This window comes from Pseudophryne corroboree, chromosome 4 (assembly GCF_028390025.1).
Source record: "Pseudophryne corroboree isolate aPseCor3 chromosome 4, aPseCor3.hap2, whole genome shotgun sequence".
Classification (NCBI taxonomy): Eukaryota; Metazoa; Chordata; class Amphibia; order Anura; family Myobatrachidae; genus Pseudophryne; species Pseudophryne corroboree.
In genome coordinates, this window is record NC_086447.1 from 389684198 (window position 1) to 389710129 (window position 25932).

Genomic DNA, 25932 nt, shown 5'->3' on the forward strand with positions numbered 1-25932 from the left:
ATCAGATCCTTACCGCCATGTCACAGGCTGTGTTTGAAAAATGACAGTTAGGAGCTGACTGGCTGGTCCTTTATCACTTCACCGAGCTTAATAAATCTGCCCCTAGGTATTTTATTATTTCTTTAACATTTTCAGGGACAATTTTTTAATTTTAATTGATAAAATATTGTATATTTTATTGAAAAGAGAACGTCAAGAAAAAAAAAAAAAAAAAAAAAAAAAAGTATATAGCGATGATTTCGTTCTAAATATATAGTCAAACTTCAAAAGGTTTTGCAATTAAAAATAACCGGTAAGTAATATACACGGGCAAGTATCCCTGAAGAGGTTAAAGTTCAGATGGATTAGAGCAGAGGTTCTCAAACACGGTCCTCGGGGGCCCACACAGTGCATGTTTTGCAGGTAACCCAGCAGGTGCACAGGTGTATTAATTACTCACCGACACATTTTAAAAGGTCCACAGGTAGAGCTAATTATTTCACTTGCGATTCTGTGAGGAGACCTGCAAAACATGCACTGTGTGGGCCCCCGAGGACCGAGTTTGAGAACCTCTGGATTAGAGTCATGAAATGTGCAGAGACAGTAGAAATTTCTACTTAATAGTGTTTCTAATGTGCTCAGATATCCTTACTTTCAATGGGCTTATAGTTCAACCTACATACTGGAGTTTGGCAGGAGCACTCCAAAAGGTATATTACACCCTTGTGTGACGCATGTAATCATCTTCTTTTTGTTACTAAAGAATTTGAATTTAGTTTATGCTTCTGTACACCCGTTAGCAGTATTGCATCCTTGGCATCTAGTGCATGTGTACAACCAATTTGTGTTCTTACAGTTAGGTTTCATTATGCTTTCTTTTCTCTGGAAGTATGGCACCGTAGACCAGCTTGGCCTTGAGATTTTCAGCTTTTGTTTTTTGTATATTATACAAAAGGCTCGACAAATTTTCCTAAAATCTAGGAGCCATTATGAACACCATCCCTACCCAACCCGCGGCGACATTACTAGCAGCTACACCCACCCTCCTTCTGAGCAATACGAGATGGAGGCCCCATAGAGCAAACAAAAGGTGTCCTAATCTCTATCACCCTTATTAGGCAAGGAAAGTTCCACTGGTTGTCAGCAGCAAAAGGGTGACGGGGAGGAAGTGGGTGACACCAGGGGGAGAGGCAGCAAGCGACGCATAAGGTCACAGGGATAGGCAGAGGGTAACAGGAGAGTGTGGTTATGGGGAGAGATAGTGGGAGACGGAGAAGCAGTGGGTGATTGGAACGAGTGATAGGGAAAGGCACTGGATGACAGAGAGGGTGATATCGAGAGGCAGTGGATGATAGCGAGAGGCAGTAGGTTGCAGCACCAGAGGGTGACAGGAAGATAGTGGGTGACATGGAGGCAGTCATTGACAGAGAGACAGGTGATAGTGGATGACAGGGAGATAGGCGAGTGACAGTCAGGGAAATAGTGGGTGACAGAGGCAGTGAGATAGTGGGTGACATGGAGGCAGTGAGTGATATGTGGCTCCCAGGCTGCTGTCCCAAATACAACCCTCAGGGACCCTATCGTGGGACTCTGTGCATAGCGTACAGCACCCGATACCCTTTACAACAGGGGTGGGGAACTTTTTTCCTGCCAAGGGCCATTTGGAAAGTTTCAACATCATTCACGGGCCTTTTTTTTTTTTTTTTTTTTTTAGCGACCTCACCCCCTTCCCCCCCCATACACCGCTCTCAAAAGTAAAGGCCACAGTAATAGCTGCTCACGCATACGGCCCCCAATAATGACAGACACACATAAAACCACAGTAAATGCACTCACCACCACTGGTACAGGTTCTGAATCCGCAGCACAGCCATTCCTCCCACCCACAGCCAGCAAAGCTTCCTCCCTCTCCCAAGCTTCCTCATATCTCCCAGAGCCATCTGCCGCAAATTGCATCAAAGGAAATGTAGTTCTCTCACACTGCCCTGTATGCAGTGTACAGTGTGAGAAAACTACATCTCCCTAAAAGCCTTGCACTGCAGATGGCTTTACACTCGGCAGCTACCAGCCCTGCTTTACAAGCTGCAATTTGCATGCAGCAGAGGGCTTTTTCGATCCCTCCCTGCTGTGTCCTCTGTCTGCTGCTTCCAGCGCAATTCACGACTGCCCCCCATGCGCCCATCGTAAGCAGCGCACACAACCAGCTACACTGCTCCCCAAACCCACCCACAGCACCCTAAACTCGCAACAGCCCCCCTTCACCAATTACTTACCCGAGGCTGGAGGCCATGGTTTTATCTTAGAGACCCGGTCATTCATAAAGCGGCTGCAGGGGGTAGAGTGTTGCGCTGACTGGACACACTGGCTGCAGGGACGAAGAAAAGGCTGCAGAGACAGAGTACAGCAGCTGAAGGGGAGAGGCTGTAAGGACGGTTCTGGGAACTTAAGTACAGAGGCTGCGGGCATAGCTGCAAGGGATATGGGGGAAAGAGGACTGCAGGGATGGGACACGGTGGCTGTGGAGGAGATAGACTGCAGGGATGGATGCAGGAGGCCCAGGGGAGAGGCTGCTGCAGGAGCTGGCACTGGGAAAAGGTAGCAAGTCCTGGGATTTAGGCCAAAAATCATGCCCAGGATTAGAAGTTCCAATCCAGGTGATTTCGGTATCAGGCGGTCCTTTGTTTTTTTTCATGCTGGGCAGTACGGAGCATCCTCAGACACTGCCCATCTCCCTCCTCCACCTGCACAGCGTAACGTGAAGTCAGAGGGCACACTGCACAGCCAGTCACACGGGCCTCAGAACTGGTGGAAGTGACCCACATACCCTCCCAGGTACTATAGTGGTCAGTTATGTGTGCAGGGAGGGGACGCAGGAAACACAGGAGTGACCATTTTTTAAATCCAGATACCCGGGATTTGGGGGGAAAAAATAAAAAAAATGGCCCGGGACTAGCCACTCTAGCTGTAAGGGACAAACCTATGAGAGAGGTGGCCCCACAGCGCAGACATCCCAGTTCCCACTGTCTCTCGTATCTGCACAGCCCAGGTACTTTGCAGACTGCAATTTAACCCAAGCGCGTGTCAGAATCTGGGGCTAGAGGAAGCAGGGGAGCTACAGCAACCCCCCAGGCACACAACACCTTCCATATCCCCAACCCGTGGCCACCCCATTACCCCCCAGCAATACCCTCTTAGCAGAAAGCAGCCACAGTTACAAGACAGGACTAAGCGCAGGCCACGAGAGGTAGTCAGCATTAAATTGCCACTGCAATAATATAGGCATGCCTATGAGCTGTGGCTGCTAGTTCTGCTTCCTCCATCCCTGAATATTTGTTTGCCATGGAAACATGGCCACCAGGATTTGTCAAGCCCTGTTCTAGAGGTTTTCACGTGCAGCAAAGCTGGGTAAACACAGACGATATCGGTCCAATTGGTCATTTCTGGCCAAATAGGATCAAATCGGCATATCGCTCAGTGTGTCCCCGATTTGTGGGTGCCTGCGGTCATTAGCCACCTAACCCGGATGGCCCTGCTGCACGGTCAACTGGTTGATAATGCTAGCAAACGCAGCTTGTGTAATGAAGGAAGGTGCAATGTCGCTCTAGCCTTCATTACATCCCTCAATGTGTACACAGGATCCACTATGTCAGTCAACATATTGGCTGGGTACACTTCGCCCCAGTGTGTGTGTGTCCAGTTTAAGACTAATATAGATCCAAATTTATGTTGTACTTTGTAATGAAATATATGGTGTTGAAAGTGTCTTTTGGTTTGAAATATCAAACATTCTATATTCGGGGGGATATCCAATGAGCAGTGGTAATTCACCACTGCTATTAGATGCAGGGGTTCTTAGACATAATATCCAGAGCACAAGGCCTTACAAGTAGCCCTTCAGCGCCACAGTAACACATAGGGGTAAATTTACTAAGATGGGAGTTCTATTTAAGATGGGATGTTGCCCATAGCAACCAATCAGCTTCCAGGTATTATCTTCTAGAAGATGCTAGATAAATGAGAAGTAGAATCTGATTAGTTGCTAAGGGCAACATCCCATCTTAAATAGAACTCCCATCTTAGTAAATTTACCCCATAGTATCTGGGATAAGTTTCCTGACCTATGAGTTATCATCCAAAAATAGGCAGTTTTTCAGCTGGAAAAAGAGGGGCTTAACTAAACATCGGATAAAAATAAAACAGCAATATTAGCCAATTTTTTTTCAGACGAAAAATTAAACGGGGCTAACAGGATACATAGCTTCAGGTTTTTTTCCTGTCTCATCTTCTTCAGGATTTTGTTTACATTCTTTTGCCATTTTAGTCATTTTTCTGGAACAATTTATGAGGATTCTTTTAAGTTGTCCTTTAGTGATTCCTTTGATATTACAGAGTTTACATGTTTTTATTCATCTGAAAGGTCATATGTTCTTATGTGTAATACGACCACTAGTTATGTTGTAAAGCCATCCGATTACATGAATTAAAATATGACCCATAAGCATGTTTACATACCGTACAGCACATACACAGTATAGACGTGATGCTTTGCTCCAGATCTCACATATATTTTATTATGTATTGGTTTGTATATATTAGATAGGAAATTTTGAAGACTTCTTTCAAGAAGTATCCACACACCCTACCCCATATAATACCATTTATACATGCGCAGGTGACAAATCACTTACAACATTTTGTGATTACCAGTGGGACTATACTCACGGCTAGTCAACAGGAATCCTACAGTTAATGTTATCCTGTCATGGAAATAATCAGCTCCATATTAAACATTCAACAACAACAACAACAACAACAACAACGAAGAATCCCACACATAAGATAGAGAATTCCAAAATCTGACAATTATAGACATTTATCAATATGTTTACTAAAACAGTGTAAAAATTGGTGTTTTCACATCTTAGTATCACAGACTTCTACTATTTCGCATTTTGAGGATAATTTGAAAAATTCAAGCCCTAAAAACATTTTTATTTATACCCCTTTTCCACTAGCTCTAAAAACACGGGTAAATGCGCGGGGGTACGCATTTACCCGTGTTTTTTTCCAAGTGGAAACGGCCGCCCCTGCAAATTCCCGGATCAAGTGATCCGGGAATCCTACCCGGGTAGCTTGCTGGGTTGAACACGTGTTCAACCCGGTAAGCTGTGTAGTGTAAACGGAAGCCATGTCGATGAGACAGCTCCCGTTCACAGTGTATGGAGGATCATGCAATCTCCCAGCACCACCCCTGCTGCGTCAGCAACCCGGCAATATGCCGGGTTGATGAGCTAGTGTAGAAGGGGGCTCTAGCACGGGTCGCAGCCGTGTCAGGCTCCCGGCTGCGACCCATGCAACAAGTAGAAAAGGGTTATGAGTAATCAGATCGCATTTCCCATCCCGAATTTACCAAACTGAATTTGTAAAACAGAGGGATCCCACTCATAACACAATCTTCAGATAGGGAACCCCTATGAAAGTTAACTATAGCTCAGCCTTCGCTACAGGGTTGGCCGATTTAAACCAATTTTACAGAAAAACAAAAAAACACCCAGTTCTTAAATTATGCTGTGACTTCTTAAAAAAGCCAAATAAAAAGGAATATCCCTGGTATTACTGCACATAATGTTGCTTGTGGTCTTTGATCTTTGAGATATCTGAACCAATGAAGTAAACCAGATCAGAGAGCTACTAAAGATGCCTAGCATCAGCTACAAACTCCTACCCTAACAATCCCATAGGACAGACAAAAACCACAACATTATCAATCATTGCGGTCGATTCTATTCGGCAACTAATGAATAGCGCCGGGAATTAGCTCCCGACGCTATTCAATTCAGCAACTAATTACCCGCAATTGTCGGGAATTCTTCTCTCATCCCCGGGGGATGAGAAGAGAAACCCGACAAAAGTGCTGCCTCGCGGCCGGCGCGAGGCTGATTCTGTCGGGAATCAGCCTCGCACCGGGGAGTTAAGTCGGAGAATGCCCGTTCTCCCGACAATTCAACCTGTTTTGTCGGCGAGAACGGGCCATCGCCGACGTAACTAGTTGCTGAATTGAATTGCGTCGGGAGCTAATTCCCGGCGCTATTCATTAGTTGCCGAATAGAATCGACCCCTTAAAGGGTAAAGAACTTCAATACATTAAATAGGCAAAAATAAGAATTTACTTACAGATAATTCTATTTCTCATAGTCCGTAGTGGATGCTTGGGACTCCGAAAGGACCATGGGGAATAGCGGCTCCGCAGGAGACTGGGCACAAAAGTAAAAGCTTTAGGACTACCTGGTGTGCACTGGCTCCTCCCCCTATGACCCTCCTCCAAGCCTCAGTTAGGATACTGTGCCCGGACGAGCGTACACAATAAGGAAGGATTTTGAATCCCGGGTAAGACTCATACCAGCCACACCAATCACACCGTACAACTTGTGATCTGAACCCAGTTAACAGCATGATAACAGAAGGAGCCTCTGAAAGATGGCTCACAACAATAATAACCCGATTTTTGTAACAATAACTATGTACAAGTATTGCAGACAATCCGCACTTGGGATGGGCGCCCAGCATCCACTACGGACTATGAGAAATAGAATTATCGGTAAGTAAATTCTTATTTTCTCTAACGTCCTAAGTGGATGCTGGGGACTCCGAAAGGACCATGGGGATTATACCAAAGCTCCCAAACGGGCAGGAGAGTGCGGATGACTCTGCAGCACCGAATGAGAGAACTCCAGGTCCTCCTCAGCCAGGGTATCAAATTTGTAGAATTTAGCAAACGTGTTTGCCCCTGACCAAGTAGCTGCTCGGCAAAGTTGTAAAGCCGAGACCCCTCGGGCAGCCGCCCAAGATGAGCCCACCTTCCTTGTGGAATGGGCTTTTACAGATTTTGGATGTGGCAGGCCTGCCACAGAATGTGCAAGCTGAATTTTACTACAAATCCAACGAGCAATAGTCTGCTTAGAAGCAGGAGCACCCAGCTTGTTGGGTGCATACAGGATAAACAGCGAGTCAGATTTTCTGACTCCAGCCGTCCTGGAAACATATTTTCAGGGCCCTGACTACGTCCAGCAACTTGGAATCCTCCAAGTCCCTAGTAGCCGCAGGTACCACAATAGGCTGGTTTAAGTGAAACGCTGAAACCACCTTAGGGAGAAATTGAGGACGAGTCCTCAATTCTGCCCTGTCCGTATGAAAAATTAGGTAAGGGCTTTTCTAGGATAAAGCCGCCAATTCTGAGACACGCCTGGCTGAAGCCAGGGCTAACAGCATTACCACTTTCCATGTGAGATATTTTAAGTCCACAGTGGTGAGTGGTTCAAACCAATGTGATTTTAGGAACCCCAAAACTACATTGAGATCCCAAGGTGCCACTGGAGGCACAAAAGGAGGCTGTATATGCAGTACCCCCTTGACAAACGTCTGAACTTCAGGAACTGAAGCTAGTTCTTTCTGGAAGAATATCGACAGGGCCGAAATTTGAACCTTAATGGACCCTAATTTTAGGCCCATAGACAGTCCTGTTTGCAGGAAATGCAGGAAACGACCCAGTTGAAATTCCTCTGTAGGGGCCTTCCTGGCCTCACACCACGCAACATATTTACGCCAAATACGGTGATAATGTTGCACAGTTACATCCTTCCTGGCTTTGATCAGGGTAGGGATGACTTCATCCGGAATGCCTTTTTCCTTCAGGATCCGGCGTTCAACCGCCATGCCGTCAAACGCAGCAAGTCTTGGAACAGACAGGGTCCCTGCTGGAGCAGGTCCTTTCTTAGAGGTAGAGGCCATGGGTCCTCCGTGAGCATCTCTTGAAGTTCCGGGTACCAAGTCCTTCTTGGCCAATCCGGAGCTACGAGTATAGTCCTTACTCCTCTCCTTATGATTCTCAGTACCTTGGGTATGAGAGGCAGAGGGGGGAACACATACACTGACTGGTACACCCACGGTGTTACCAGAGCGTCCACAGCTATTGCCTGAGGGTCCCTTGACCTGGCGCAATATCTGTCCAGTTTTTTGTTGAGGCGGGACGCCATCATGTCCACCTTTGGTTTTTCCCAACGGTTCACAATCATGTGGAAGACTTCTGGGTGAAGTCCCCACTCCCCCGGGTGGAGGTCGTGTCTGCTGAGGAAGTCTGCTTCCCAGTTGTCCACTCCCGGAATGAACACTGCTGACAGCGCTATCACATGATTTTCCGCCCAGCGAAGAATCCTTGCAACTTCCGTCATTGCCCTCCTGCTTCTTGTGCCGCCCTGTCTGTTTACGTGGGCGACTGCCGTGATGTTGTCCGACTGGATCAACACCGGCTGACCCTGAAGCAGAGGCCTTGCCTGACTTAGGGCATTGTAAATGGCCCTTAGTTCCAGGATATTTATGTGAAGTGACGTTTCCATGCTTGACCACAAGCCCTGGAAATTTCTTCCCTGTGTGACTGCTCCCCAGCCTCTCAGGCTGGCATCCGTGGTCACCAGGACCCAGTCCTGAATGCCGAATCTGCGGCCCTCTAGAAGATGAGCACTCTGCAACCACCACAGGAGAGACACCCTTGTCCTTGGAGACAGGGTTTTCCGCTGATGCATTTGAAGATGCGATCCGGACCATTTGTCCAGCAGATCCCACTGAAAAGTTCTTGCGTGGAATCTGCCGAATGGAATCGCTTCGTAAGAAGCCACCATTTTTCCCAGGACCCTTGTGCATTGATGCACTGACACTTGGCCTGGTTTTAGGAGATTCCTGACTAGGTCGGATAACTCCCTGGCTTTCTCCTCCGGGAGAAACACCTTTTTCTGGACTGTGTCCAGAATCATCCCTAGGAACAGCAGACGTGTCGTCGGAATCAGCTGCGATTTTGGAATATTTAGAATCCACCCGTGCTGTCGTAGTACTACTTGAGATAGTGCTACTCCGACCTCTAACTGTTCTCTGGACCTTGCCCTTATCAGGAGATCGTCCAAGTAAGGGATAATTAAAACGCCTTTTCTTCGAAGAAGAATCATCATTTCGGCCATTACCTTGGTAAAGACCCGGGGTGCCGTGGACAATCCAAACGGCAGCGTCTGAAACTGATAGTGACAGTTCTGTACCACAAACCTGAGGTACCCTTGGTGAGAAGGGCAAATTGGGACATGGAGGTAAGCATCCTTGATGTCCAGAGACACCATATAGTCCCCTTCTTCCAGGTTCGCCATCACTGCTCTGAGTGACTCCATCTTGAATTTGAACCTTTGTATGTAAGTGTTCAAGGATTTCAGATTTAAAATAGGTCTCACCGAGCCGTCCGGCTTCGGTACCACAAACAGCGTGGAATAATACCCCTTTCCCTGTTGTAGGAGGGGTACCTTGAGTATCACCTGCTGGGAATACAGCTTGTGAATGGCTTCCAATACCGACTCCCTGTCGGAGGGAGACGTTGGTAAAGCAGACTTCAGGAACCGACGAGGGGGAGACGTCTCGAATTCCAATTTGTACCCCTGAGATACTACCTGCAGGATCCAGGGGTCCACTTGCGAGTGAGCCCACTGCGCGCTGAAATTCTTGAGACGGGCCCCCACCGTGCCCGAGTCCGCTTGTAAGGCCCCAGCGTCATGCTGAGGACTTGGCAGAAGCGGGGGAGGGCTTCTGTTCCTGGGAAGAGGCTGCCTGCTGTAATCTTTTTCCCCTTCCTCTGCCCCGGGGCAGATATGAGTGGCCTTTTGCCCGCTTGCCCTTATGGGGACGAAAGGACTGAGCCTGAAAAGACGGTGTCTTTTTCTGCTGAGAGGTGACCTGGGGTAAAAAGGTGGATTTCCCAGCCGTTGCCGTGGCCACCAGGTCCGATAGACCGACCCCAAATAACTCCTCCCCTTTATACGGCAATACTTTCATATGCCGTTTGGAAAACGCATCACCTGACCACTGTCACGTCCATAACCCTCTTCTGGCAGAAATGGACAGCGCACTTACTCTTGATGCCAGAGTGCAAATATCCCTCTGTGCATCTCGCATATATAGAAATGCATCCTTTAAATGCTCTATAGTCAATAATATATTGTCCCTGTCCAGGGTATCAATATTTTCAGTCAGGGAATCCGACCAAGCCACCCCAGCACTGCACATCCAGGCTGAGGCGATTGCTGGTCGCAGTATAATACCAGTATGTGTGTATATACTTTTTAGGATATTTTCCAGCTTCCTATCAGCTGGTTCCTTGAGGGCGGCCGTATCAGGAGACGGTAACGCCACTTGTTTTGATAAGCGTGTGAGCGCCTTATCTACCCTAGGGGGTGTTTCCCAACGCACCCTAACCTCTGGCGGGAAAGGGTATAATGCCAATAATTTTTTTAGAAATTAGCAGTTTTTTATCGGGGGAAACCCACGCTTCATCACACACCTCATTTAATTCATCTGATTCAGGAAAAACTACAGGTAGTTTGCACACCCCACATAATACCCTTTTTTGTGGTACTTGTAGTATCAGAAATGTTCAAAACCTCCTTCATTGCCGTGATCATGTAACGTGTGGCCCTACTGGAAAATACGTTTGTTTCCTCACCGTCGACACTGGAGTCAGTGTCCGTGTCTGGGTCGACCATCTGAGGTAACGGGCGCTTTAGAGCCCCTGACGGTGTTTGAGACGCCTGTACAGGTAATAACCGATTTGCCGGCTGTCTCATGTCGTCAACAGTCTTTTGTAAAGTGCTGACACTATCACGTAATTCCTTCCATAAGACCATCCAGTCAGGTGTCGACTCCCTAGGGGGTGACATCACTATTACAGGCAATTGCTCCACCTCCATACCATTTTCCTCCTCATACATGTCGAAACAACGTACCGACACACAGCACACACACAGGGAATGCTCTGATAGAGGACAGGACCCCACTAGCCCTTTGGGGAGACAGAGGGAGAGTTTGCCAGCACACACCAGAGCGCTATATATATACAGGGATAACCTTATATAAGTGTTTTTCCCTTATATAGCTGCTGTATAGATTTATCTGCCAATTTAGTGCCCCCCCTCTCTTGTTTTACCCTGTTTCTGTAGTGCAGGACTGCAGGGGAGAGTCAAGAAGCTTCCCGCCAACGGAGCTGTGAGGGAAAATGGCGCCAGTGTGCTGAGGAGATAGGCCGCCGAGAAGGGGCGGAGCCTTTCTCCCGCTTTTTTAAGGAAAAATTGGCAGGGGTTAAATGCATCCATATAGCCCAGGAGCTATATGTGATGTATTTTTTGCCATCTAAGGTGTTTTTATTGCGTCTCAGGGCGCCCCCCCCCAGCGCCCTGCACCCTCAGTGACCGGAGTGTGAAGTGTGCTGAGAGCAATGGCGCACAGCTGCGGTGCTGTGCGCTACCTTATTGAAGACAGGACGTCTTCTGCCGCCGATTTTCCGGACCTCTTCAGTCTTCTGGCTCTGTAAGGGGGCCGGCGGCGCGGCTCTGGGACCCATCCATGGCTGGGCCTGTGATCGTCCCTCTGGAGCTAATGTCCAGTAGCCTAAGAAGCCCAATCCACTCTGCACGCAGGTGAGTTCGCTTCTTCTCCCCTTAGTCCCTCGGTGCAGTGAACCTGTTGCCAGCAGGATTCACTGAAAATAAAAAACCTATACTTAAACTTTTCACTAAGCAGCTCAGGAGAGCCACCTAGTGTGCACCCTTCTCGTTCGGGCACAAAAATCTAACTGAGGCTTGGAGGAGGGCCATAGGGGGAGGAGCCAGTGCACACCAGGTAGTCCTAAAGCTTTTACTTTTGTGCCCAGTCTCCTGCGGAGCCGTTATTCCCCATGGTCCTTTCGGAGTCCCCAGCATCCACTTAGGACGTTGGAGAAACACAGAAATAGTGCAAGGTTTAATCTACTTCACATTTATTTCAATTCCAAACCTTCAGTCCTATGTTAAGAGTGTACTTTGTATGTTTTAATGTTTAGTGTATTTACATATATTCAGATGTAATAGGAATAAGTGGTAAAAAGTTGGTTTTATTGAAAGATGTAAAATAAACCTAATAACGTTGTTTGTTATTTATAAAGCGCACACATATTCCGCAGCACCTTACAAAAAATATTTGGCAGTTTACCAGTCCCTGCCCCAGTGGAGCTTGCAATCTATATTCCCTACCACATGTACATGCACACTCATTCACCCTAGGATTAATTTAGTTGGGAGCCAAATAACCTACCAGTATATTTTTGGATTGTGGGAGGATACCAGAGTACCTGGAGGAAACCCACGTAAGCACGGGGAGAATATACAAACTCCACTCAATTAGAGCCATGTTGGGGACCCAATCCATGACCTCAGTGCTGTGAGGCAGTAATGATAACCATTACACCAAACACACTGCTTTGGATGGTTTATATTTAGTAAGTATTAAAACATGGTTGATCATGGTTTCTAATACAGTAGATAGCAAATTTTCACAGTAATATTATAATAAGCAGGATTACATTTTCCTTCATTAAACCATTACTACCCAAAAAATAAGATGAGTATAAGGAAAAAAAAATAAAAAATTCCAACCCTGTTTCTCTGCGGGATACAGTCATTAGGTCGACATGTACTAGGTTGACATGCGTTTTTCTCTCATTTTTTTTTTAAACTTTTCTCACTTTACGATCCACGTGGACTACAACTGGAAATAATAACCTGTGCCAAGCGAGGCACCTTGCCAGAGCCATGCGAGGGGACACGGTGCACTAACTGGGGTTCCCCATCACTTTACGAAGAAAACGACACCTAGTCACTGTCGACCGAAGTGTGGCCATACCCTTCTCTACATGCTGGCAGTGAAGGCTGAGCTCAGAGACAGCCCCTGTGATCAACCACGTGTGCCTGAATAGACCACAGATTGTTAAAAAAAAAAAGCTTACCTACACGATGCTGTAATCAGGGTGCGGTGTCCAGCTACTACAGTGATTCCCCTATCAGCTGATGCTATGAATCAGTGCTGCAAAGTAGATGCTATCGGGAGACAGCAGCAGCTGGCCAGAGACAGATCCCCGGATGAAGCAGTTTGCAGGTAAGTGCAGAGTCAGGAGGCATGGTAACTAGCAGTAGCGCATGCACACTCAGGAAGTGCTATGGGAGGATTTACAGGGACAGACCATTCTTGCAAGCGCTGTCCCTGCATGTGATACATCCTAAGGAGGTATTCAAATATTACAATGTGAATTTGGGTGAACTTAGAACATGAAATGTAAATGATAAATATGCCCTTTTAAGCTTTAAATATCTCAAATCTACTTTTGCTGTGTAAAGACAGGTAATTTGCATCAATGTGCTATGTACAGGATACATTTAATTTGCTGGCTGTCAGGATACCAGCGCAACAGGACTATTCCCACGACACTCAGAGGGGATAAAAAAAAAAAACACAGCAAGCACAGCGAGCCTGCAAGGGTACTCTTTGCGCTCAACCTGCTGCCGGCATTCTATGGTGCAGGATACTGACAGCAGGCATCCCGTCCGCTGCTAAATTGTACTAAATCCCTATGTACTTGTAGTCATTGCAACAGAGTGGTTGATGATCTTCAAAACATCACAAGCTCCAGAAACCATACTAAAAAGTACCTAGAGTAGGGATGGACATCAGATGCCCAACATCAAAAGATGGCTAAGCTTGTGCCACCAAAACTGTCGATGCAACTATTACATCAGAAGAACTCAATGAAAAAAAAAAAATCAATGGTCTTATACCACTGAAAAGCAATTTCCACCCCAACCTAGAGAATACTAAAGGCCCATACACTAGACGAGAAGATAAAATATCGCTCAGAAAGGCCATTCTGAGCAAGATCTTTTACAATCTCGTCTAGTGTGTACACTCAATGGGGCAGACGTATTAACCTGGAGAAGGAATAAGGAAGTGATAAACCAGTGATAAGTGCAAGGTGATAAATGCCCCAGCCAATCAGCTCCAATCTGTAAATTAACAGTTAGGAGCTGATTGGCTGGTGTATTTGTCACCTTGCACTTATCACTGCGATGTCGGTAACAATGCGCTGAACAGTACAGACGAGGAAGGAGCTCATTAACAAACGCAATTAAGCAGCACCCGCCATTGCTCCCTAAACACCAGGTTCCCACTGCTGGCAGGTACACACATCGGCTAGCGTGTACCTGGCTTAAGAGGTCTTATCATGTAGCAGAGAAAAGCCCTGTTTTTTGTCCGCTTCGTGGTATGCATGGAGCAGGTTACCGTGGAGAAGTTCTTTCCAGACTTCTCCAGCGTCACCCCCACTCCGTGGCTGAATCGCATAACCACACTTTAGTATGGAGAATGCGATTCATGAAGGAACAGAAAGCTCTGCTTTCTTTTTGTCCATTGAGTTCAGGTTAGTAATCTTAGTATGGCGCAAACTAAACAACATCGGTGCAGTAGCCACAGGGAAGCTCAATGCTTCCCTGCTCTCTGGGTACATTCTAAAATCAAGTGGGCTGAAGGACCTCTGACATCGGGGGGAGGAGCTAGGCCAGCAGGATAGTACTTTCACTATCCACACCACCAACTACTCCCCCTCAGTAACCCTGAAGCAGAGCCCGCAAGGGTGTATTTCGGGTACCCTGTTCTCAGCTTACTCCTTCCCCTGGTGACATCAGAGGTACTTTCCCCAACTTGGTTTTGGCCATAACCCTGCTCTCTGCCCAGCTGACCTCCCAGCAGCCCCTGCCTCCCATGTGGTTAACCGGCAACACTGGCGCCGGCTGACTTTGCGCATTGCAGTGGGGACAACATGGAGAATAACTCACTACCAGATCACTTTGCCAGAAGGCAGAGTATACAAGAATTGCTACTTACAACAGCTATACATCGCATCGAACCAATGAGATGTACAGTGATAACTAATGGTGCCCAAACACTTGTGAGATAATCGGTAGTAATCTTCTATTTCGACCACATCTGTGAGAGAAATCGAAGGATTGTATGCACATTTTAGGTACCATGCGACGCAAAGCGCAGGCACGCTGGTCGAATCTCACATCTCAAGATAGTATGTGATGCACTTAATATTTATCGAATCGCAGTGCGATCGCATGTGTTTTTAAAAACACATGCTATATATCGCACAGCGATGGGCACCCGCCAGCACTCGGCAGTGACGTGCCCATCACGTGATTACCATGAGATCTATCACACGGTAATCACTCTGGCAGTTCAGGTGCAATTTCATCGCACTGGCGATGTCGCGTATGGGCACCATCATTTGTTTTGTTTTTTACAATGAATAGACCCCTAAACCACTTGGAGCTTGAACCTGCTGCCTTACACACTCCATACAAGCAGAGATCCCCTGCCTGGTAGCATCCCACACAGCACCTATAGTATGCACGCAGGAACGCCATCATGTTCGGTGCCAGCAGGGCAATGCGGGCAAGCTGCAGCGAGCATCAGGCCAGGAAACTTCCGTACAAGTTGTGTAACGGAGCTGCCCCGTGCTGAGGAGTCGCCTGACACCCCCACACTTCACCCCGCAGTAACCAACAGGCGGCGCTGACAGCCGGACACACACAGCATGTGGAGAGGGAGGCCGTGCACCGGAGGTGTGTTCCCCAGCACCAGTGCGCGCCGGCATGGGGGGACCGCCGCCAGTGGAGCATGCAGGGGCAGCCTGCTGCCACCACCAGCCTGCGGAGCAGCGCCCGGAGACCGTGACATCTAGCGCCCCCATCCGGCGAAGGGAGAGGGGGTCCCGCAGCAGCAGCCGGCGTGCACGCGCGGATCTCACCTCGTCGCCCCACTTCAGCACGTCCTTCTGGCGCTCCTTCACCTTGTTGTAGATGTGCAGGAACTGGAGGATGCCGTGCTGCCGGACGTGGTCCGCGTACTTCTTCGTCTCTTCCCAGCTGAGTGGGGAGCCGTGAGACAGCAGACCCATGACCGCGGCTCCTGTGCCGGCAGAGCTGTGCGGACGTAGCGGTCGGCCTCCGGCGCTGGAGCGGAGGAAGCAGCGCGAGTGCCGGTCTCTGTCACGCGACACCGTCCCCCAACAGTGTGTTATGAGGCGGCGAGCGACTCACGTGACCCGCACTGTCACCAGCACACGCCCCGCCCACACGCCGCACGCGCAACAGCAGCAAGCAGCTGCCCCCTGTCACGTGGGCGGTGCAGTGCGTCACTCCCCTCCGTGACTCGGCACTTTTACTCGCTTGCGGGGAGGGAACGGCTCTCGGTTAACTCTGTCGCTGCCGGTTGTGTCCCGTAATATGTCAGTGCTGACATCATGGTTACCAAGCCGCCCGGAGTGACTTGTATTATCTGTGCATTGACAGCAACATACTGAAGTAGATCCATTGCTGCAGCGTGACATAACAGTTTTGCATTTACCACGTGTGTCACGCACTAGGGGTTACTGTGCGGTTGTGGATAAAACCAAGGCTTGAATGTATTAAGCCTTAACAAGTGACAAGGTGGAGATGGATAAATGATAATTGATAAAGGAGTTTGAAAAATGACAGGAGTTGGTTGGCTGGTCATTTATCACTCTTTAACGTCCTAGTGGATGCTGGGGACTCCGTAAGGACCATGGGAAATAGACGGGCTCCGCAAGAGACTGGGCACTCTAAAGAAAGATTTAGTACTACCTGGTGTGCACTGGCTCCTCCCTCTATGCCCCTCCTCCAGGCCTCAGTTAGAATCTGTGCCCGGCCAGAGCTGGGTGCTCCTAGTGGGCTCTCCTGAGCTTGCTAAGAAGAAAGTATTTTAGTTAGGTTTTTTATTTTCAGAGAGCTTCTGCTGGCAACAGACTCTCTGCTACGAGGGACTGAGGGGAGAGAAGCAAACCTACTAACTGCGGCTAGGTTGCGCTTCTTAGGCTACTGGACACCATTAGCTGCAGAGGGATCTAACACAGGTACCTAACCTTGATCGTCCGTTCCCGGAGCCGCGCCGCCGCCCCCCTCGCAGAGCCAGAAGTACAGAAGCCGGCAGAAGCAAGAAGACATCGTAATCGGCGGCAGAAGACTCCTGTCTTCACTTAAGGTAGCGCACAGCACTGCAGCTGTGCGCCATTGCTCCCACAGCACACCCGCACACTCCGGTCACTGTAGGGTGCAGGGCGCGGGGGGGGGGGGGGGCGCCCTGGGCAGCAATTAGAGTACCTTTGGCAAAATAACACATATATACAGCCAGGCACTGTATATATGTGCGAACCCCCGCCATTTTTTACACATAGAAGCGGGACAGAAGCCCGCCGCTGAGGGGGCGGGGCCTTCTTCCTCAGCACACCAGCGCCATTTTCTCTCCACAGCTCCGCTGGAAAGAAGCTCCCCAGGCTCTCCCCTGCAGTGTCAAGGTAGAAAAAGGGTGAAAAAGAGAGGGGGGGCACATAAATTTAGGCGCATTTTATATAAAACAGCAGCTACTGGGTAAACACTAATGTACTGTGTAATCCCTGGGTTATATAGGGCTGGGGTGTGTGCTGGCATACTCTCTCTCTGTCTCCCCAAAAGCCTTTGTGGGGTCCTGTCCTCAGTCAGAGCATTCCCTGTGTGTGTGCGGTGTGTCAGTGTCGACATGTTTGATGAGGCAGGATACGTGGAGGCAGAACAAGTGCAGGTGAATGTGGTGTCGCCGCCGACGGTGCCGACACCTGATTGGATGGATATGTGGAGGGTGTTAAATGATAATGTAAGCTCCTTGCATAAAAGGTTGGATAAAGCTGACGTATTGGGACAATCAGGGTCTCAACCCATGTCGGATCCCACAGCTCAGAGGCCGTCAGGGTCTCATAAGCGCCCACTATCCCAGATGGTTGACACAGATGCCGACACGGAGTCTGACTCCAGTGTCGATGACGATGATGCAAAGTTGCAGCCTAAAATGACTAAAGCCATCCGCTACATGATTATAGCAATGAAGGATGTATTGCACATATCAGAGGAAAACCCTGTCCCTGACAAGAGGGTTTATATGTATGGGGAGAAAAAGCAAGAAGTGACTTTTCCCCCTTCACATGAATTAAATGAATTATGTGAAAAAGCGTGGGATTCCCCTGATAGGAAAGTAGTAATTTCCAAGAGATTACTGATGGCGTATCCTTTCCCGCCAACGGATAGGTTACGCTGGGAATCCTCCCCTAGGGTAGACGAGGCGTTGACACGCTTATCTAAGAGGGTGGCTCTGCCGTCTCAGGATACGGCCGCCCTGAAGGATCCTGCGGATAGAAAGCAGGAAGCTATCCTGAAGTCTGTATATACACATTCTGGTACTCTACTGAGGCCAGCAATTGCTTCGGCCTGGATGTGTAGTGCGGTAGCAGCATGGACTGATAATCTCTCGGAGGAGATAGATACCCTGGACAGGGAAACTGTTCTACTGACCCTGGGACATATCAAAGACGCTGTCCTATATATGCGGGATGCCCAGAGGGACATTTGCCTGCTGGGCTCTAGAATAAACGCAATGTCCATTTCGGCCAGAAGGGTCTTATGGACTCGGCAATGGACAGGGGATGCCGACTCTAAAAAACACATGGAGGTTTTGCCTTATAAGGGTGAGGAATTGTTTGGGGACGGTCTCTCGGACCTAGTTTCCACAGCTACAGCTGGGAAGTCAAATTTCTTGCCATATATTCCTTCTCAACCGAAGAAAGCACCGTATTACCAAATGCAGTCCTTTCGTTCACAAAAAAAGCAAGAGAGTCAGAGGTGCATCCTTTCTTGCCAGAGGCAGGGGTAGAGGGAAAAAGCTACACCATACAGCTAGTTCCCAGGAACCAAAATCCTCCCCGGCTTCCACTAAATCCACCGCATGACGCTGGGGCTCCACAGGCGGAGCCAGGTGCGGTGGGGGCGCGTCTCCGAAATTTCAGCCACCAGTGGGTTCTCTCACTGGTGGATCCTTGGGCTATACAAATTGTGTCTCAGGGATACAAGCTGGAATTCGAGGTGACGCCCCCTCACCGTTTCCTAAAATCGGCATTGCCAGTTTCCCCCATAGAGAGGGAGGTAGTATTGGCGGCCATTCACAAGCTATATCTCCAGCAAGTGGTGGTAAAGGTTCCCCTCATTCAACAGGGAAGGGGTTACTATTCCACTATGTTTGTGGTACCGAAACCGGACGGTTCGGTCAGGCCCATCTTGAATTTAAAATCCCTGAACATTTATCTGAAGAAATTCAAGTTCAAAATGGAATCGCTCAGAGCGGTCATTGCAAGCCTGGAAGAGGGGGATTTCATGGTGTCGCTGGACATCAAGGATGCTTACTTGCATGTCCCTATTTATCTGCCTCATCAAGAGTACCTCAGGTTTGTGGTACAGGACTGTCATTACCAATTCCAGACGCTGCCGTTTGGCCTGTCCACGGCACCGAGAATATTTACCAAGGTGATGGCGGAGATGATGGTGCTCCTGCGGAAGCAAGGAGTTACAATTATCCCATACTTAGACGATCTCCTCATAAAGGCGAGGTCCAGGGAGCAGTTACTGATCAGCGTAGCACACTCTCAGGAAGTGTTGCGGCAGCACGGCTGGATTCTGAATATTCCAAAGTCGCAGCTGATCCCTACGACGCGTCTACCCTTCCTGGGCATGATTCTGGATACAGACCAGAAGAAGGTATTTCTCCCGGAGGAGAAGGCTCAGGAGCTTGTGATTTTAGTCAGGGGCCTCCTGAAACCAAAACAGGTGTCGGTGCATCACTGCACGCGAGTCCTGGGAAAGATGGTGGCGTCATACGAAGCCATTCCCTTCGGCAGGTTCCATGCCAGGATCTTTCAGTGGGATCTGTTGGACAAGTGGTCCGGATCGCATCTTCAGATGCATCGGCTGATCACCCTGTCCCCCAGGGCCAGGGTGTCTCTTCTGTGGTGGCTGCAGAGTGCTCACCTCCTCGAGGGCCGCAGGTTCGGCATACAGGACTGGGTCCTGGTGACCACGGATGCAAGCCTCCGAGGATGGGGAGCAGTCACTCAGGGAAGAAACTTCCAAGGGTTGTGGTTAAGTCAGGAGACTTGTCTGCACATAAATATCCTAGAACTAAGGGCCATATACAACGCCCTAAGCCAAGCGGAGCCTCTGCTTCGAGACCAACCAGTGCTGATTCAGTCAGACAACATCACTGCAGTGGCCCATGTCAACCGACAGGGCGGCACAAGAAGCAGGGTGGCGATGGCAGAAGCCACCAGGATTCTTCGGTGGGCGGAGAATCACGTGCAAGCACTGTCAGCAGTGTTCATTCCGGGGGTCGACAACTGGGAAGCAGACTTCCTCAGCAGACACAACCTCCACCCGGGAGAGTGGGGACTTCATCAAGAAGTCTTCACGCTGCTGGCAAATCGATGGGAACTCCCACAGGTGGACATGATGGCGTCACGCCTCAACAAAAAGCTAAACAGGTATTGCGCCAGGTCAAGGGACCCTCTGGCGATAGCTGTGGACGCACTAGTAACACCATGGGTGTTCCAGTCGGTCTATGTGTTTCCTCCTCTTCCTCTCATACCAAAAGTGCTGAGAATTGTAAGAAAAAGAAGAGTGAGAACAATATTCATCGCTCCGGGTTGGCCAAGAAGGACTTGGTACCCGGAATTGCAAGAAATGCTCACAGAGGATCCATGGCCTCTGCCTCTCAGACAGGACCTGTTACAACAAGGGCCCTGTCTGTTCCAAGACTTACCGCGGCTGCGTTTGACGGCATGGCGGTTGAACGCCGGATCCTAGCGGAAAGGGGCATTCCGGATGAAGTTATTCCTACGCTGATAAAGGCTAGGAAAGACGTGACAGCAAAGCATTATCACCGTATATGGCGAAAATATGTTGCTTGGTGTGAGGCCAGGAAGGCCCCTACAGAGGAATTCCAGCTGGGTCGATTCCTGCACTTCCTACAGTCAGGGGTGACTATGGGCCTAAAATTAGGATCCATAAAGGTCCAGATTTCGGCCCTATCTATTTTCTTTCAAAAGGAACTGGCTTCATGCCTGAGGTTCAGACTTTTGTTAAGGGAGTGCTGCGTATTTAGCCCCCTTTTGTGGCACCTTGGGATCTCAACGTGGTTTGAGCCACTTAAGACCGTGGAGCTAAAGTATCTCACGTGGAAAGTGGTCATGCTGTTGGCCTTAGCTTCAGCTAGGCGAGTGTCAGAATTGGCGGCTTTGTCATGTAAAAGCCCCTATCTGGTTTTCCATATGGACAGGGCAGAATTGCGGACTCGTCCGCAATTTCTACCAAAGGTTGTGTCTTCGTTTCATTTGAACCAACCTATTGTGGTGCCTGCGGCTACTCGTGACTTGGAGGATTCCAAGTTGCTGGACGTGGTCCGGGCTTTGAAGATTTATGTTAACAGAACGGCTGAAGTCAGGAAGACTGATTCGCTGTTTATCCTGTATGCATCCAACAAGCTGGGTGCTCCTGCTTCAAAGCAAACTATTGCGCGCTGGATCTGTAACACGATTCAGCAGGCTCATTCTGCGGCAGGATTGCCGCATCCAAAATCAGTGAAAGCCCACGCCACAAGGAAGGTGGGCTCTTCTTGGGCGGCTGCCCGAGGGGTCTCGGCATTACAGCTTTGCCGAGCTGCTACTTGGTCGGGTTCAAACACATTTGCAAAATTCTACAAGTTTGATACCCTGGCTGAGGAGGACCTTGTGTTTGCCCATTCGGTGCTGCAGAGTCATCCGCACTCTCCCGCCCGTTTGGAGGCTTTGGTATAATCCCCATGGTCCTTACGTAGTCCCCAGCATCCACTAGGACGTTAGAGAAAATAAGATTTTACTCACCGGTAAATCTATTTCTTGTAGTCCGTAGTGGATGCTGGGCGCCCGTCTCAAGTGCGGACTTTCTGCAATACGTGTATATAGTTATTGCTTAATAAAGGGTTATGTTATGTTGGCATCCATTGGTTGATGCTCAGTTGTTGTTCATACTGTTAACTGGGTATGTTTATCACAAGTTGTACGGTGTGATTGGTGTGGCTGGTATGAGTCTTACCCTGGATTCCAAAATCCTTTCCTTGTCATGTCAGCTCTTCCGGGCACAGTTTCCTTAACTGAGGTCTGGAGGAGGGGCATAGAGGGAGGAGCCAGTGCACACCAGCTAGTACTAAATCTTTCTTTAGAGTGCCCAGTCTCCTGCGGAGCCCGTCTATTCCCCATGGTCCTTACGGAGTCCCCAGCATCCACTACGGCCTACGAGAAATAGATTTACCGGTGAGTAAAATCTTATTTTATCCATCTTCACCCTATCAATTAAGGCTTAATACATTTGGACCAATGTTGGGTAAAGCACCAATGTTGGGCAAGGCCAGAACATGGTACCCAAAATCAGGCTTGGAGCGGCCCACAGGTGTACAAGGGAAACCACCGGTGGGCCCCACTGCCTGGGGGCCCACCTCCTCTTCTAAGGATCAGCTTCCAGACGGTGCACTTGAATAATACATCATACATATGTTAACTTATACTGTACTGTGGTGTATTTTCTGCAGTGCATTGCTGTTATTAATCTGGTACATTATCATACATGCAGCAGCTGAATTTACTGTATATATTTATGAAGGGGTCCAGATGTTGCACAATCTAATGGTTAGTCAAACCAATGATGTAGCAGGCCACACCCCCTCTGTGGACTGGCCACACCTCTTAACATGGGCCCATACTACTGCATTCCCTCGGTGGGCCCTACATGCCCATACCTCCCAACTGTCCCGATTTTCGCGGGACAGTCCCATTTTTTTCCTGCTGTCCCACCCGCGGGCCACAGTGTCCCGCGGTGGGGGGGGGGGGCCAGTTGGGAGTCTCCTGCACTCGCTGCTCTGCATAGCAGAGCAGCGGTAAATAGACGCTGTGCGCATGCGCACAGCGTCTATTAACTAGAGGGAGAGGGGGCATGCCAGCGGCTCACAGAACGCTGGGCATGACCCCAAAGTGACGAAAACTGGGGGCGTGGCTCGCGATCGTGGACACTCCCGCAAAACCACGACCCCTTTTTCCGGCAGGCTCGGCTACGCCATGCCGATGTACCTCCTTGACGCCCACCAAAGTTGGGAGGTATGCATGCCCCAGTCCAACACTGCCCAAAATGTACCCTTGTCATACCCTCCAACTGTACCTTTTTGGCAGGTACAGTACCTTATTTTTATGGTCTGTACCGATTTTTGGATCTCCAAACTTCCATTGAAAGTATAGGAAAAGGGGCATGGCCACACCACTTACCCGTGACCACGCCCCCTTATCGAATTTGTACCAATTTTATGTGTAAATTGTTCGAGGGTATGCCTTGTGGGTTTGCTTTGCTCACCAAGCTTGGGGCTCCGCTTCACTCGCCACCAGGTTACTAAAGGGAGTAGTTGGTGGCGTGGATAGTGAAAGTACTATCCTGCCAGAATTGCTCCTCTCCCTGACGTCAGAGGTCCTTTAGCCCACTTGGTTCTAGCATCTACCATTACTATTCCGGCTGTGTGAGCAGCAGGAGAGGCAACCGTACGTTACAAAAGGATACAACCATGGGAACCAAGGTCCCTATTCAGGCTGGACTGAAAAACGCAATCCAACCTCAGCAATTACAAAGAGTAAGCAGGCGTATGCACTCTGCAGTTAATGCAAACCCCTCTGCCTGTTATTAATGATCTGTTTCCTAGGCGGAGACAGCTTTGCGGGGGCAGCGGCATGAAAATGGGTGCAGCGCCATTTGAATTGGGGCATGGTGTGGGCATGATCGGGGCCACTACGTGAAGTCACACGCAGCTGATGCAATCACAAAGATGGCAGCTGGGCCTCCTGCAGTCACGCCGGCAGGAGTCTGCCCTATTTTTAGCGATCACGGTGAAATTGCGGTGTGACCGTACTTTCAGTTTCAGTGTGGTCTCGGGGGGGGGGGGGGGGGCTGCACGGCAAACAATCTGGCTGGGATTGAACTGCTGGGATTGAGCTGCATGAATGGACAATTGACAACCTGCTTCAAACAACCACGGGTGTGCGCATAGTTCGTCATTTGCTGTGTGCACACTTGTACGATCTGAACAATTTGATCATTCACAACCGCCATTATCGCTCATATCTATGGAAAAAATCTTCTAGTGAGTATGGACATTTAGGCTGGGTGTTAGCAGATACACATACATACCTCCCAACATGACCCTCTCCAGGAGGGACGCAATGCTCTGCTTCTGGACTTTTCTAATCATTTATGATTACCAGCACCTGTGTTGAACAGGTTACTGGATAAGAAAGGTGTTTCAGCACAGGTGATGGCAATCATAAATTAAGAGGGAAGTCCAGGAGCAGAGCGTTGTGTCCCTCCTGGAGAGGGTCATGTTGGGAGGTATGCACATACTTCCCAACATGACCCATTACAGGAGGGACAAAATGCTCTGCTCCTGGACTCCCCTCTTAATACACTGCTCAAAAAAAATAAAGGGAACACTTAAACAACACAATGTAACTCCAAGTCAATCACACTTCTGTGAAATCAAACTGTCCACTTAGGAAGCAACACTGATTGACAATCAATTTCACATGCTGTTGTGCAAATGGAATAGACAACAGGTGGAAATTATAGGCAATTAGCAATAAAGGAGTTGTTCTGCAGGTGGTGACCACAGACCACTTCTCAGCTCCTATGCTTTCTGGCTGCTGTTTTGGTCACTATTGAAAGCTGGCGGTGCTTTCACTCTAGTGATAGCATGAGACGGAGTCTACAACCCACACAAGTGGCTCAGGTAGTGCAGCTCATCCAGGATGGCACATCAATGCGAGCTGTGGCAAGAAGGTTTGCTGTGTCTGTCAGCGTAGTGTCCAGAGCATGGAGGCGCTACCAGGAGACAGGCCAGTACATCAGGAGACGCGGAGGAGGCCGTAGGAGGGCAACAACCCAGCAGCAGGACCGCTACCTCCGCCTTTGTGCAAAGAGGAACAGGAGGAGCACTGCCAGAGCCCTGCAAAATGACCTCCAGCAAGCCACAAATGTGCATGTGTCACTGTCTACTCAAACGATCAGAAACAGACTCCATGAGGGTGGTATGAGGGCCCGACGTCCACAGGTGGGGGTTGTGCTTACAGCCCAACACCGTGCAGGACGTTTGGCATTTGCCAGAGAACACCAAGATTGGCAAATTCACCACTGGCGCCCTGTGCTCTTCACAGATGAAAGCAGGTTCTCACTGAGCACATGTGACAAACGTGACAGAGTCTGCAGATGCCAAGGAGAACGTTCTGCTGCCTGCAACATCCTCCAGCATGACTGGTTTGGCAGTGGGTCAGTAATGGTGTGGGGTGGCATTTCTTTGGGGGGCCGCACAGCACTCCATGTGCTCGCCAGAGGTAGCCTGACTGCCATTAGGGACAGAGATGAGATCATCAGACCCCTTGTGAGACCATATGCTGGTGCGGTTGGCCCTGGGTTCCTCCTAATGCGAGACAATGCTAGACCTCATGTGGCTGGAGTGTGTCAGCAGTTCCTGCAAGACGAAGGCATTGATGCTATGGACTGGCCCGCCCGTTCCCCAGACCTGAATCCAATTGAGCACATCTGGGACATCATCTCTCGCTCCATCCACCAACGCCACGTTGCACCACAGACTGTCCAGGAGTTGGCGGATGCTTTAGTCCAGGTCTCGGAGATCCCTCAGGAGACCATCCGCCACCTCATCAGGAGCATGCCCAGGCGTTGTAGGGAGGTCATACAGGCACGTGGAGGCCACACACACTACTGAGCCTCATTTTGACTTGTTTTAAGGACATTACATCAAAGTTGGAATAGCCTGTAGTGTGTTTTTCCACTTTCATTTTGAGTGTGACTCCAAATCCAGACCTCCATGGGTTAATAAATTTGATAATTTTTGTGTGATTTTGTTATCAGCACATTCAACTATGTAAAGAACAAAGTATTTAATAAGAATATTTCATTCATTCAGATCTAGGATGTGTTATTTTAGTGTTCCCTTTATTTTTTTGAGCAGTGTATATGATTGCCATCACCTGTGCTGAACTAGTTAATTGGTAGCAAATGTGTTTCACAGATGACAGCAATCATAAAATAGGAGTCCAGTAAC

At 48.9% G+C, this 25932-nt stretch overlaps 1 protein-coding gene across 5 annotated transcripts in view; it reads right to left on the reverse strand.

Annotated features, from left to right (window-relative positions):
- Positions 1-15991, reverse strand: part of GCLC (glutamate-cysteine ligase catalytic subunit) — a 197145-nt gene extending 181154 nt beyond the window's left edge. For 2 of the 5 annotated variants that reach the window (XM_063916711.1, XM_063916714.1), the window contains exon 1: positions 15680-15991. In XM_063916711.1, the coding sequence (XP_063772781.1) occupies positions 15680-15829 (150 nt within the window). In that variant the 5' untranslated portion in view covers positions 15830-15991. The remainder of the gene's footprint in view (positions 1-15679) is intronic. The other 3 variants (XM_063916713.1, XM_063916712.1, XM_063916709.1) reach the window with 2 other exon arrangements.
- Between the last annotated feature and the right edge of the window lie 9941 nt (positions 15992-25932).